The sequence below is a fragment of the Tamandua tetradactyla genome, chromosome 14 (assembly GCF_023851605.1).
Source record: "Tamandua tetradactyla isolate mTamTet1 chromosome 14, mTamTet1.pri, whole genome shotgun sequence".
Lineage (NCBI taxonomy): Eukaryota > Metazoa > Chordata > Mammalia > Pilosa > Myrmecophagidae > Tamandua > Tamandua tetradactyla.
In genome coordinates this window covers 58112598-58128943 of record NC_135340.1, presented here as the reverse complement: position 1 = coordinate 58128943, position 16346 = coordinate 58112598, and the positions used below count along the sequence as shown (strand labels likewise).

The 16346-nt window shown below is 37.1% G+C and overlaps 1 protein-coding gene across 10 annotated transcripts in view; it reads right to left on the bottom strand.

The window, feature by feature from the left end:
* The window catches only part of WDR76 (WD repeat domain 76), a 76885-nt gene that overhangs the window by 15160 nt on the left and 45379 nt on the right, over positions 1 to 16346 (bottom strand). For all 10 annotated transcript variants that reach the window (XM_077127688.1, XM_077127693.1, XM_077127686.1 and 7 more), the window contains 2 exons: positions 8041 to 8194; positions 4605 to 4763 (listed from right to left, as the gene is read on the bottom strand). In XM_077127688.1, coding sequence (XP_076983803.1) covers positions 4605 to 4763; positions 8041 to 8194 — 313 coding nt within the window. The remainder of the gene's footprint in view (positions 1 to 4604; positions 4764 to 8040; positions 8195 to 16346) is intronic.

The window sequence follows — 16346 nt, the reverse complement described above, 5'->3', positions numbered from 1 at the left end:
CTAGGTTGAACTTAAACATTTGGAAATGAATAGAGGTGACAGTAGTATGGTATTATGGGTATAATTAACAGTGGTGAATTGTGGTTGAATGTGGTGGAAAGGGGATGTTTAGAGTCATGAATGTCATCAAAAGGAAAGCTGGAAGTTAAAACATGGGAATGTATAACACAGTGAATCTTGTGTTGGACAATGGCTGTGATGAACTGTACAAATATAAAAAAGTTCTTTCATGAACTAGAACAAATGTACAACATTACAGGGAGTTAACAGAGGGGTAAATGAGAAAAAATGTACCTAATGCAAAGTACAGACTATAATTAATAGAAATATCTTAATAATCTTTCATCAACAGTAACAAAAGTACCACACCAATAGTAGGTGTCAATAATGGGGAGCATAAGGAATATGGGATGTTTTAGATTTTCCTTCTTATTTTTATTTCTTTTTCTGGAGTAATGAATGTTATAAACAATCATGCTGATGAATGCACAACTATGTGATGATACTGGGAGCAATGATTATATACTTCAGATAGACTGGATGGTGTATGACTATATCTCCATAAAAAAAAAATGGTAAGTACGAACTGAATAAAACTTCCCTAGGGCGGGCCACAGTGGCTCAGCAGGTAAGAATGCTTGCCTGACAAGTCCAAGGACCCGGGTTTGATTCCCGATGCCTGCCCATGTAAAAATAATAATAATAATAAAAATAAATAAGTAAAAAAAGAAAGAGAGGGAAAAGAATATATAGATCTGACAAATAAAAGCAAAAAAAACTTCCCTAAAGTAAAAAAAAATTTCTTTTAATTTTAAAGTTAACCTTTATTGTTACTTAATAAAAGTATTATATTTCTTTATGGGTTTTGATATTAGTGACATCAGATTTTTCAAATTTGTAATTTTTCTGATTTTCCTCATGCTAAATAAATATTAACTATTGTAAAAAAACCCTGAAATCCCACCACTTAACAATTTATAAGAGGGCTTTTCACAAATTTTACCTCATTTAATTCACAATTTGCAGCCCGTCTACTATCAATAAAGATTTGAAATATCAATGATTTTAAAAACCAATCTTTAAAACAGGAAAAACAGAGGGTTTCAAGGGTAGTTCAATGGTAGAATTCTCGCCTGCCATGCAGGAGACCTGGGTTTGATTCCGGGTCCATGCACTTCCCCAAAAACAAACAAACAAGCAAAACAAACAACAAATAAAATACCACAAACAAAAATTCAACAAATGGTGCTACAATAATGGGATACTCACATGGAAAAAGAAAGAAATATGATCCCCACCATACAGCACACCAAAAAAAAAAAAAAAAAAGAAATAGAAATCAAAACAAAAAAAATAGCAAAGTACAGAAGAAATTGTATCTGCTTCTTCTAATTCTCAGTAAGTAAGAAATCAAAGTCTGACTAGTAACACAGCATTAATAGTCTTGAAAATCATTTTTTTTAAACATGGTTAGAAACAGACCTAAACATGCCTACAGGGACTAAACATTCTCACTCTTAAAAGAAAAACCAAAAACTATTATCCCTCAGCAAGGAGAAAAAGCCTCCCCAACTGTAAGAAAGTAATTTAGTAATTCAGTGAAGAAAAAAACAAAAGCAGTTACGTATGATGCAATAATTATTAAAATAATTAAGAATCATTTGTACATGAAATATTTGGAATAATTACAAAACATCAGAATTTGTTCACGTTTGAGTATTCACTTCTATAAAAAATTAAGGCATACTCTCTCTCTCAGCCAACACAACAAGCAAACTCACTGTCCTCCCCCTCTCTACGTGGGACATGACTCCCAGGGGTGTAAACCTTACTGGCAATATGGGACAGAAATCGTAGAATGAGCTGGGACTCAGCATCAAAGGATTGTGAAAAACTTCAGACCAAAAAGGGGAAGAGAGAAATGAGACAAAATAAAGTGTGAATGGCTGAGAGATTTCAAACAGAGTCAAGAGGTTATCCTGGAGGTTATTTTTATGCATTATATAGATACCACCTTTTTAGTTAAGATATATTGGAGAGGCTGGAGGGAAATGCCTGAAACTGTACAGCTGTATTCCAGTAGCCATGTTTCTTGAAGATGACTGTATAATGATACAGCTTTTGCAATGTGACTGTGTGATTGTGAAAACCTTGTGTTTCATGCTCCTTTTATCTATGGTATGGACAGATGGGTAAAACATAGGGATTAAAAATAAATAAATAATAGGGAGAACAAATGTTAAAATAAATTTAGCAGATTGAAATGCTAGTGATCAATGAAAGGGAGTGATAAGGGTATATAAAAAATAGGGGAAACAAAGGCTAAAATATATTGGGTAGATGGAAATACTAGCAATCAATGAGAGGGAGAGGTAAGGGATACGGTATGCATGAGTTTTTTTTCTTTTTTCTTTTTATTTCTTTTTCTGAATTGATACAAACATTCTAAGAAATGATCACGGTGATGAATATACAACTATGTGATGATATTGTGAGTTATTGATTATATACTAAGAATAGAATGATCACATGGTAAGAATGTTTGCTTTTGTATGATGTTATGTTTAAAAAATTTTTTTAATTAAAAAAAATTAAGGCATAAAATTGGGTCATCAATCAGTATTTACAAAGCAACTTCAGTGATAAGTACCCTGTACTCTTCATTATTTATCACATTTAAATTGCTCTTATACTGAAGATCTCTAAAAACTTTAAAAGCTCTATTTAAAACAAGATGAAAGATAAAAATCTACATCTATATTAAAATTTAAAAAAAGAGTTTATTTTTAAAAGAATTCTCTTATTGGGGAAATCTGATATGGTAAAACAAATCTGAAAGCACATCTCAAATGAAATGTCTGTTGTAAGCATTAAAAAAGTAGACCAAAAAATAAGCAACAGAATCCAATACAGTGAGAACTGCTAGGGCCTTTAGAAGATTCTGCCCTGCCCTACTAGATATCAGACTGACCAAAAATTCTTCCAGGAGAAGCCTGGTGATCTAACTAGAGTGTATCTGGAAGGATGGATATTCAGGAGTATGAGTGCCCAAAATCTTTCAATTATTCTTAAACAAACTTGAACTTAATTTCGTCTTGTGGGGGTTAAACCAGACCAAGAAAAGATCTTAACCTTAAGAGGTTATTATGAATAAACTTGGCCTAGGGTGTTCTGAATAAATCCCCTGGGTGTGTCCATTCATTGCCAGAGTATAATTATAGGATATTCTTAATTAACCAGAAAAAAACAACTGAACTAATTTCTTTACCATAAAGATAAATATATACGATATATAAGACATGATGTCTTAACTGGCACAAAACCAAATTTTGTAGTTTCCATGTTATATTACAGGCAAAAAGTTTGAGGTATATATTATATAGTACCATTACGTGATGAATTTCTCTATGGTCTTTTTTTCATATATAAGATTCATCCCACCTAGGACATTATCTAAGATTCTGCAAAGGTTCCACACACTAGGGTAACTTTCCAAAACCTACAACCTCCAGATAGGTCCCTGAACCAGATAAGTGCTGAAATGCAGATGGCCTAGACTCTCTAGAACATCAGCTAGTTCCATCCCCCTATCCCATATTATCAACAGCCCCTTCCAATATGAAAAAGTTAGAATGGGCATAGCCCAATACCCTTAAAGGGTGGGAAAAAGTTATACAGAGAAAGTCGGGTTTAACAAATAAGTATGAGTGCTGAATCACTGTATTTATTTTAGTCTCCAGTACTTTAGAGCAGCTAGAAGGAAAAACCTAACATTGTGGAACTGTAACCCATACCAAACTCTGAATGAAATCTGTTTGATAACGAATTGCTGTGATGTACTTTGAAATGTATTGCTTTTTTGTATGTTATTTTTCACAAAAAAGAAAAAAAAAAAAAGAGGAGTATAACAGAAAATAAGATTTAACAAATGACTATCACTCCCAAATCATTATATTGATATTTCTGTTGGTCTCCAATATCTTGGAGCAGCTAGAAGAAAAAACTAAAAATTGTGAAACTATAACCCTACACCAAACTTTAAAATCTGTTCTATATAACTACTTGTTTAAAATATACTTGGAAATTTATTGCTTTTTTGTATATATGTTATATTTCACAAATTAAAAAAAACTAATAAAAAATTTTAAAAAAAGACTCAGCCCCACATAATTCATATCCGCAAATAAATGCCAGGAATGTTGAACAAAAGTATAATATTACAATTTTTTTCCCTGAATGAAAAAGAAGTACAAGTCTTAAGCCTAAAAGAGTGAATTATTTTATTTAAACTCTTTTTGCAAAAACAATAAAATAATAAGAGCAAATATTTACTATATGCCAGGTTCTGCTTTAAGAACTTTATCTGCATTAACTCGCTTAATCCTCATGACAACCCTCTGAGGTAGACACTATTAATATCCCATTCCACATCTACGGGAACTGAGGCACAAAGAAGCTAAGTAACTTGCCAAGGTCAAATGAGTAACTGACAGTCTTGAGCAGTTACTCTCCTAATCTGACTGATATAATAATCATTTATGTGGCATCTCATAAAGAATCCAGAATAACACTTGGGGTCAGCACATTAACATATTAACATTTACCTCTTCAAAAATAGCCCTGGAAAAATCTCCACAGCGTAATGTGCCATCATAGCTCAATGACAGTATATTGGCTGGATTGGCAGGTGAGAAGTAAAGACAGCTAACAGGTTCACTATGGGGATGAAAAACATAAATCCCATCTTCTTTAGGATGCTGGGTCTGGAAGAGAGTTGGGGAGAGAGGATAAAACAAGTAAATATTAATAATATTTGCTTTTTTTTCATTATGTCATTATACCATTTACACCTAGATTATATTCTGTCTCTTTTCAGTCTATTATTTACCCACCTTCTCATTCAGAAAGTCAGACCTAAAAACTTTTAATTGTCATTGAATAACTTTTTTCTAATTTTCAATCCAACAATATTAAGTCATACTTATTTTAACAGTTTCCAGTTTTCTGCAGATAGAACATTTATTTCTTTATAACAAAGAAAAAATTACTAATTATAAACTCAATTCATGAAATCCTCAGGAAATGAGAAATCTACTCTTTATTTCACACATGGTATAATTCCTTACTACCAAAAGCAATATCGTCAATACTCTTACCACCCTGTTTCCTAAGTATGCGTCTATAAAAAATGAACATATCATTCTCAGCATAATTTTCATAAGGTATCTGGACCTGGCACAAAATCATAATTTTAAAAATAATTTATCCTCTAAATATGCTATGAAAATGCATGTTTTTTAATTTTCATATTAATATCACTAGTTCTAAGGATTATTCTTTCTACAATAGACTAACAACTCCTAAGAAGTCATTTTTCAGACTTGGCTAAATTACAGTCCTAAGTCATATGTCGTATCATGAAATAAGGCAATTATTACTTCCACATCTGGCTTAGTCTGTTCTGAAATATTTAGGCATTTTTGTTTCCTTTTTTATTTTAAATTTTAAAATAAGAAATATTTTTTAAAAAGGAAAGAATGAAAAGAGAAAAGAGAGAAGAAAATAAAAGAAAATAATTTGTCAGTAACAAATGGTGAAGATGTGAAGAAACTGGAATCCACGTACATTCCTGGTAGGAATATAAAAATGGTACAGCCACTTTGAAAAGCAGTTTCCCAAATATTAAATAAACATAGTTATAATATGATCTATCAATTCCACTCCTAAAGAAATGAAAACAAATGTCCACACAAAAACATATCCACACAAAAACATTTATATGAATGTTCATAGCAGCATTTTTCTTAATAGCTAAAAGTGGAAAGAACCATCAAATAATGAATGGATTAACAGAATGTGGCATAGCCAAACAATGGAGCAATAAAAAAAAATGAAGTACTGATTACATGCTACAATACAGATGAGCTAGAAAATAATATGCTTAATGTAAAAAACACTGACACAAAATACTACATATTATAATATTTCATTTATATGAAATATCCAGAAACAGTGCAAAAGTTTGTCTGGGTCTGAGGGTAGAAATGGGGATTAAATGTAAGTGGGGCATGAAGTATCTTATAAGGATGATGAAAATGTTCTAAAATTGATTATGGCAATGATTACATAACTCAGTAAACTTACTAAAAATAATTGAACTGTACACTTAAAATGGGTGAATTTTATGATATATAAATTATACTTCAATAAATTTGATTTTTTTTTTAACTAGGGGAGAGTTGGGAAGTGAGCACAGGACAGGCAAGATGATACTGGCCTTAGACTTCCTGAATTGGTTAATGTGTCAGCCAAGCATCCTGGAAAATCAAGAAGGTTGATGGAGATATTAGACACAGTAATCTAGATTTTGGAGTGACCAGAACTATACTATGACCAAAAAGGTGACAAAAAAAGGAGACTCTTCCACATTTCTTCAAATCTACAAGGATTTGAAAAAATTCTTCTTTAAAAGGATTACACACCATGATTCAAGTGGGATTTATCTAAGGAATGTAAGGGTAGTTCAACAAAAGAAAATTAATAATAAATTATAGAATAAAGGTTAAAAATCACATGATCATCTCAATTGATGCAAAAAAGGCATTTGACAAATCTGTACAAATGAACCCACCCTCAAATGATCTTCACTTCACCATTCTAATTCTCTATTTTTTTTCTTTTCAAAATTATTCAACAAGTGCTCTTTATACATTGATTGCATTTCTTTGACCAACCCATACTTTCTTTAACCTATAGTCTGCCTTTCTTCCTTACCTCATCTCTGAAGCTTTTCTCTCAATTCACTAATGGTACCCCATTTTCAAATCCACTATCCTTTACTCTGTTCCCATTCTTTGTAACTTCTGCTGCAAGAGGCCCTGTCAACCTCCCATTCTTGAAACACATCTTTGGTTTCAAAAAACGTATTCTGGTCCTCTTCCCACTTCTTGGCTTCCATTTTCTTTGCTAAATACTTTCACTTCCTACCCAATTCACTTATCAACATAAGTGATAAGCGAGAGCCTATGCTGCCCAAAGTTTGGTCCTTATCTCTCTTCTCATTTGCAAAATCTGTTTATTTAACCCCAGCCAGATTCAAGCCACCATTTTTTTTCAAGTCTACTAATTGTCCTTATAGCATCTTTCATGGCTGTGTTCTACTTTCCCAATTAGGAAATAAATTTTACAAAGCATTAGTTTGCCTTTTCTCAATTTTGCAACCACTAAAACCATTTGATGCAAAACAATAAACACAATGAATGAAACTCAGTATCTGTTTTTGACTCATCAAAAGATAACTGGTGATACAACCTCCACATGGTTCCCTGGACCAAATAAGTCCTGAAATGCCGAGGGGACAGCCTCTGCAGAACATCAATTAATTCCATCCCCCTATCTCATATTATTGACAGTCCTTTTCAACATGAAAATGTTAGAATGGTCATAGCCCAAATACCCATAAAGATTGGTAGAAAGATGAAAGGAGATGTAACAGAGAATATAGGATTTAACAGATGAGTATGACTGCTAAATCATACTATTTGTTTTAGTCTCCAGTGCCTTGAAGCAGCTTGAAGGAAAAACCTAAAATCGTTGAACTATAACCCATACCAAACTCTGAAATCTGTTCTACAACTAATTGTTGTGCTGTGCTTTGAAATTTATTGCTTTTTTGTATATATGTTACTTTCCACAATTAAAAAACAAATGATGACTGGGAACATCCTAAGCAGATACCTGGGAAGATATTTTAAACATAATTAGAAAACTGAGAATTGTGTGAAACCTTTCCATATATATAATTAAAGTTGTAATAAAATTTTTGGCAGTTACTTTATGTCCAGATAGCTAATGATACTCAGGTTAAAAGTGTTAAAGTTTTATTAGGTAAATTTAAATTTCTCCAAATCTCTAAAATTTAGAATCTTCATAAAGCACAAAATTACAAATTTCAAGCAATATTTATTAACACATTTATTAACACTCCCATACTCTTTGCTTCAGTTAAACATTTATATTGTCACAAAATTAATAACTTACCAAATCCCAAAGTCCAATTTGCCCAGATTTGGCTCCAACTGCCACCAAAGTTCTAGTTTCTGATGGGTGAAGTGCCATGGAGGATACTGGGCCTTGGGTAACTTTATTAACTGTATCTTCAGTAATGGCCATGTCACTTAAGTTGCCTTTGTAGCTGAGAAAATTAAAGAGATAAATTTTTTAAATAAAACCAATCGAAGAGGGGCCAAAATGGCGGCTTAGCAATGTGCACGTTTTAGTTCGTCCTCCAGAACAACTACTAAAAAACCAGAAACAGTATAGAACAGCTTCCGGAGCCACGTCAGTGACCGGACACACGGCGTACCACAGTCTGGACCACCTGGACCGGCTGCAAGCCTGCCCAAAACCGTGAGTTCCCCAAGCCACAGCGGCCGGTGCCCAGCACCCCTCCCCCACAGGCGGCTTCCCAGAGGGAAAGGAAAGAGACTCTACACCTGGTCAAGGCAGAGTTCGCTCATTGGGCTCACAGAAAAAGAGGAAAGGGCAGTAAACAGAGGTTTTAGTGACTGTGTTTCTACGAAGACTTGGCAGCCTCTGAATTCAGCGGCGGGATTTCTCAGGCTGCAACTGCCCCAGGCATAGGCAGAAACGGGCTGCTTTCAGGGCTGTCTCCCACCTGTGCCTCCCCCAGGGGAGGGGTGGAGCCCAACTCAGGTGGAATCCCTCTCTCAAGGAATTCAGACCCCAGGTCTTGGCAATTTGAAGCCATTAAAACCAGCCTACAACCTCTCCTCTGTCTCCACCATGCCCCCAGCAGGGAGAGTCTTCCAAAGTTAAAAGTGCCGCAACATCTTTTGTGGGTGCAACCAGCAGGCAGATGCACCACATACTGGGCAGGATAAGAAAAACAGAGCTCAGAAACTTTACAGGAAAGTCTTTTAACCTGCTGGGTCTCACCCTTAGGGAAAACTGACACAGGTGACTCCTTCCCCCTGATAGGAGGCCAGTTTAGTCCGGGAAAACCCGGCTGGAGTCTATAATACCTATGCAGACCCTCCTAAGGGTGGGGAGGGAAAAGGCACCATAAAAGCAGGGCAAGAAACAAGAAAACAAGAACTGGAAAATTATCCTCTGTTAAATAAAACCTAAGCTAGAGGGCAGGCCATGGTGGCTCAGCAGGTAAGAATGCTTGCCTGCCATGCCCGAGGACCCGGGTTCGATACCCGGTGCCTGCCCATGTAAAAAAAAAAAACAAAAAAAAACCCCTAAGCTAGAGGTCCAGAAAAAACTGAACTGAAGGTCAAAGAACAGATAGACAACAAATTCATCTAGCAAGAAAACCCTAGGTAAGATAAGTGAAAGCAATCTACAGAATAAACTAATTAAGGTAATTAAATGTGTAGACGCCAGCAAAAAATAACAAATCACACCAGGAAAATTGAAGATATGGCCCAGTCAAAGGAACAAACCAATAGTTCAAATGAGATACAAGAGCTGAAACAACTAATTCAGAATATACAACAGACATGGAAAACCACATCAAAAACCAAATCAATGAACTGAGGGAGGATATGAAGAAGGCAAGGAATGAACAAAAAGAAGAAATGGAAAGTCTGAAAAAACAAATCATGGAACTTACGGGGATGAAAGGTACAGTACAAGAGACGAAAAAAATGGAAACCTACATGGTAGATTTCAAGAGACAGAGGTTAGGATTAGTGAACTGGAGGACGAGACATCTGAAATCTGACAAGATACAGAAACTACAGGGGAAAAAATGGAAAAATATGAGCAGGGACTCAGGGAACTGAATAACAATATGAAGCGCACAAATATACGTGTTGTGGGTGTCCCGGAAGGAGAAGAGAAGGAAAAAGGAGGAGAAAAACTAATGGAAGAAATTATCACTGAAAATTTCCCAACTCTTATGAAAGACCTAAAGTTACAGATCCAAGAAGTGCAGCATACCTCAAAGAGAATAGATCCAAATAGACGTTCTCCAAGACACTTACTCATCAGCATGTCAGAGGTCAAAGAGAAAGAGAGGATCTTGAAAGCAGCAAGAGAAAAGCAATCCATCACATAAGGAAACCCAATAAGACTATGTGTAGATTTCTCAGCAGAAACCATGGAGGCAAGAAGACAGTGGGATGATACACTTAAATTACTAAAAGAAAAAAACTGCCAACCAACAATTCTATACCCAGCAAAACCATCCTTCAAAAATGAGGGAGAAATTAAAACATTTTCAGACAAAAAATCACTGAGAGAATCTGTGACCAAGAGACCAGCTCTGCAAGAAATACTAAAAGGAGCTCTAGAGACAGATATGAAAACACAACAGAAAGAGGTGTGGAGAAAAGTGTAAAAAGAAGGAAAATTAGATATGACATATAAAATCCAAAAGGTAAATGGTAGAAGAAAGTACTACCCATACAATAATAACACTAAATGTTAATGGATTGAACTCACCAATCAAAAGACATAGACTGGGCCGGCACTCCCACCGCCATCTAGCCCTCCTCTTCCTCTTTCTCAGCCGGCGGCGCTCCCGCCGCCATCTAGCCCTCCTCGTCCCCTTCTCTGCCGGCGCTCCCGCCGCCATCTAGCCCTCCTCTTACCCCTTCTCCGCCGGCGCTCCCGCCGCCATCTAGCCCTCCTCTTCCTCTTTCTCCGCCGGCGCTCCTGCCACCATCTACCCCTCCTCTTCCTCTTTCTCTGCCGGCGGCACTCCCACCGCCATCTTGCCCTTCTCTTTCCCCTTCTGCTCTGGCGGAGCTCCATCCGCCATCTTATCCTTCCCTTTCTCCTCCTACTCCAGCGGCTCTCCAACCACCACCGTGCCCTCCTCCGCCTTCACCGGCTCCTCCACCATCGTCCTCGACATCCTTGCCATCCTCACCTTTCCTCCTCCAGAACAGATACTAGGGGAGCAGAAACGATACAGAACAGCTCCCGGAGTCATGACAAAGATCAAAAAGACAGTGTACCCCATCCTGGAACGGCTGACTGGCTGAGAGAACCTGCTCCGATAAGATCACCGAGGGGCGCAGGGTTCCCCAGGCGGGGCATCAAGCAGCAGGAGTCCCTCCCTTCCTCCTTCCTGGACCAGCTGGCAGAATTGGGCAGGCGGTCCCCTCAAGCTGCGGCGGTTGGCACCCCAACCACGCGCGGCCCCCGGAACAACTGAGAAAATTGGATCAGAAATTCCCAGGCCGCGGAGAACGGTGACCGGGGGGGCCCCTTCCAAACACGTGACTCCCCGGTCCGGCTGGGAACAGTGCGCTCTCCCGGGCCGCGGCGGCTGGTACCCTCCCGCCACGCTTGGCGCCCTGGGCAGACTAGGAAATTCGGACGGGCGCTCTCCCGGGCTGCGGCGGCCAGCGACCCACCCTGCGTTCGGACCCCCTGGCCGGCGGGCACTCGTCCACGCCACTTCGGCTGGCAAACCTCGGCCACGGCGAGAGTTTTCCAAAGTTAAAGGACCCACAGCACATTTTACTGGTGGGACCCGCAGACAAACGTGTGCCACGAGCGCCACCTACTGGGCAGGATAGAAAAACAGAACCCAGAGATTTCAAAGAAAAATCTTTCAACCTGTTGGGTCCAACACCCAGTGAAATCTGACTAAATGCCCAGATGCCAGCAGAAGATAACGGATCACGCTCAGAAAATTGAAAATACGGCCCAGTCAAAGGAACAGACCAATAGTTCAAATGAGATACAGGAACTGAGACAACTAATGCTGAATATACGAACAGAAATGGAAAACCTCTTCAAAAACGAAATCGATAAATTGAGGGCGGACATGAAGAAGACATGGGCTGAACAAAAAGAAGAAATAGAAAAACTGAAAAAACAAATCAGAGAACTTATGGAAGTGAAGGATAAAGTAGATAAGATGGAAAAAACAATGGATACCTACAATGATAGATTTAAAGAGACAGAAGATAGAATTAGTGATTTGGAGGATGGAACATCTGAACTCCAAAAAGAATGGAAAAATTTGAACAGGGTATCAGGAAACTCAAGGACAATATGAACCGCACAAATATACGTGTTGTGGGTGTCCCAGAAGGAGAAGAGAAGGGAAAAGGAGGAGAAAAACTAATGGAGGAAATTATCACTGAAAATTTCCCAACTCTTATGAAAGACCTAAAATTACAGATCCAAGAAGTGCAGCGCACCCCAAAGAGATTAGACCCAAATAGGAGTTCTCCAACACACTTACTAGTTAGAATGTCAGAGATCAAAGAGAAAGAGAGGATCTTGAAAGCAGCAAGAGAAAAACAATCCATCACATATAAGGGAAACCCAATAAGACTATGTGTAGATTTCTCAGCAGAAACCATGGAGGCAAGAAGACAGTGGGATGATATATTTAAAATACTAAAACAGAAAAACTGCCAACCAAGACTCCTATATCCAGCAAAATTGTCCTTCAAAAATGAAGGAGAAATTAAAACATTCTCAGACAAAAAGTCACTGAGCGAATTTGTGACCAAGAGACCAGCTCTGCAAGAAATACTAAAGGGAGCACTAGAGTCAGATACGAAAAGACAGAAGAGAGAGGTGTGGAGAAGACTGTAGAAAGAAGGAAAGTCAGATATGATATATATACTACAAAAGGCAAAATGGTAGAGGAAAATATTATCCAAACAGTAATAACACTAAATGTTAATGGACTGAATTCCCCAATCAAAAGACATAGACTGGCAGAATGGATTAAAACACAGGATCCTTCTATATGCTGTCTACAGGAAACACATCTTAGACCCAAAGATAAACACAGGTTGAAAGTGAAAGGTTGGGAAAAGATATTTCATGCAAATAACAACCAGAAAAGAGCAGGAGTGGCTATACTAATATCCAACAAATTAGACTTCAAATGTAAAACAGTTAAAAGAGACAAAGAAGGACACTATATACTAATAAAAGGAACAATTAAACAAGAAGACATAACAACCATAAATATTTACGCACCGAACCAAAATGCCCCAAAATAAGTGAGGAATACACTGCAAACACTTTTCAGGGAAATAGACACATATACCAAAATAGTTGGAGACTTCAATTCACCACTCTCATCAATGGACAGAACATCTAGACAGAGGATCAATAAAGAAATAGAAAATCTGAATATTACTATAAATGAGCTAGACTTAACAGACATTTATAGGACATTAGATCCTACAACAGCAGGATACACCTTTTTCTCAAGTGCTCATGGATCATTCTCAAAGATAGACCATATGCTGGGTCACAAAGCAAGTCTTAACAAATTTAAAAAGATTGAAATCATACACAACACTTTCTCGGATCATAAAGGAATGAAGTTGGAAATCAATAATAGGCGGAGGGCCAGAAAATTCACAAATACGTGGAGGCTCAACAACACACTCTTAAACAACGAGTGGGTCAAAGAAGAAATTGCAAGAGAAATTAGTAAATACCTCGAGGCGAATTAAAATGAAAACACAACATATCAAAACTTATGGGACGCAGCAAAGGCAGTGCTAAGAGGGAAATTTATTGCCCTAAATGCCTATATCAGTAAAGAAGAAAAGGCAAAAATGCAGGAATTAACTGTCCACTTGGAAGAACTGGAGAAAGAACAGCAAACTAATCCCAAAGCAAGCAAACGGAAAGAAATAACAAAGATTAGAGCAGAAATAAATGAAATTGAAAACATGAAAACAATAGAGAAAATCAATGAGACCAGAAGTTGGTTCTATGAGAAAATCAATAAGATTGATGGGCCCTTAGCAAGATTCACAAAAAGAAGAAGAGAGATGATGCAAATAAATAAGATCAGAAATGGAAGAGGAGACATAACCACTGACCTCACAGAAATAAAGGAGGTAATAACAGGATACTATGAACAACTTTACGCTAATAAATACAACAATTTAGAGGAAATGGACGGGTTCCCGGAAAGACATGAACAACCAACTATGACTCAAGAGAAATAGATGACCTCAACAAACCAATCACAAGTAAAGAAATTGAAGAAGTCATTCAAAAGCTTCCTAAAAAGAAAAGTCCAGGACCGGATGGCTTCACATGTGAATTCTATCAAACATTCCAGAACGAATTAGTACCAACTCTCCTCAAACTCTTCAAAAAAATCGAAATGGAGGGAAAACTACCTAATTCATTCTATGAAGCCAACATCACCCTCATACCAAAACCAAGCAAAGATATTACAAAAACAGAAAACTGCAGACCAATCTCTCTAATGAATATAGATGCAAAAATCCTCAATAAAATTCTAGCAAATCGTATCCAACAACATATTAAAAGAATTATACATCATGACCAAGTAGGATTCATCCCAGGTATGCAAGGATGGTTCAACATAAGAAAATCAATTAATGTAATACACCATATCAACAAATCAAAGCAGAAAAATCACATGATCATCTCAATTGATGCAGAGAAGGCATCTGACAAGATTCAACATACTTTCCTGTCGAAAACACTTCAAAAGATAGGAATACAAGGGAACTTCCTTAAAATGATAGAGGGAATATATGAAAAACCCACAGCTAATATCATCCTCAATGGGGAAAAATTGAAAACTTTTCCCCTAAGATCAGGAACAAGACAAGGATGTCCACTATCACCACTATTATTCAACATCGTGTTGGAGGTTCTAGCCAGAGCAATTAGACAAGAAAAAGAAATACAAGGCATCAAAATTGGAAAGGAAGAAGTAAAACTATCACTGTTTGCAGACGATATGATACTATATGTCGAAAACCCGGAAAAATCCACAACAAAACTACTAGAGCTAATAAATGAGTACAGCAAAGTAGCAGGTTAGAAGATCAACATTCAAAAATCTGTAGCATTTCTATACACTAGTAATGAACAAGCTGAGGGGGAAATCAAGAAACGAATCCCATTTACAATTGCAACTAAAAGAATAAAATACCTAGGAATAAATTTAACTAAAGAGAAAAAAAACCTATATAAAGAAAACTACAAAAAACTGCTAAAAGAAATCACAGAAGACCTAAATAGACAGAAGGGCATACCGTGTTCATGGATTGGAAGACTAAATATAGTTAAGATGTCAATCCTACCTAAATTGATCTTCAGATTCAATGCAATACCAATCAAAATCCCAACTACTTATTTTTCAGAATTACAAAAACCAATAAGCAAATTTATCTGGAAGGGCAGGGTGCCCCGAATTGCTAAAAACATCTTGAGGAAAAAAAACGAAGCTGGAGGTCTTGCACTGCCTGACTTTAAGGCATATTATGAAGCCACAGTGGTCAAAACAGCAAGGTATTGGCATAAAGATAGATATATCGACCAATGGAATCGAATAGAGTGCTCAGATATAGACCCTCTCATCTATGGACATTTGATCTTTGATAAGGCAGTCAAGCCAACTCACCTGGGACAGAACTGTCTCTTCAATAAATGGTGCCTAGAGAACTGGATATCCATATGCAAAAGAATGAAAGAAGACCCATATCTCACACCCTATACAAAAGTTAATTCAAAATGGATCAAATATCTAAACATTAGGTCTAAGACCATAAAACAGTTAGAGGAAAATGTTGGGAGATATCTTATGAAACTTACAATTGGAGGCGGTTTTATGGACCTTAAACCTAAAGCAAGAGCACTGAAGAAGGAAATAAATAAATGGGAACTCCTCAAAATTAAACACTTTTGTGCATCAAAGAACTTCATCAAGAAAGTAGAAAGACAGCCTACACAATGGGAGACAATATTTGGAAATGACATATCAGATAAAGGTCTAGTATCCAGAATTTATAAAGAGATTGTTCAACTCAACAACAAAAAGACAGCCAACCCAATTACAAAATGGGAAAAAGACTTGAACAGACACCTATCAGAAGAGGAAATACAAATGGCCACAAGGCACATGAAGAGATGCTCAATGTCCCTGGCCATTAGAGAAATGCAAATCAAAACCACAGTGAGATATCATCTCACACCCACCAGAATGGACATTATCAACAAAACAGAAAATGACAAGTGCTGGAGAGGATGCGGAGAAAGAGGCACACTTATCCACTGTTGGTGGGAATGTCAAATGGTGCAACCACTGTGGAAGGCAGTTTGGCGGTTCCTCAAAAGGCTGAATATAGAATTGCCATACGACCCAGCAATACCTTTGCTGGGAATCTACTCAAAGGACTTAACGGCAAAGACACAAACGGACATTTGCACACCAATGTTTATAGCAGCATTATTTACAATTGCAAAGAGATGGAAACAGTCAAAATGTCCATCAACAGATGAGTGGCTAAACAAACTGTGGTATATACATACGATGGAATATTATGCAGCTTTAAGACAGG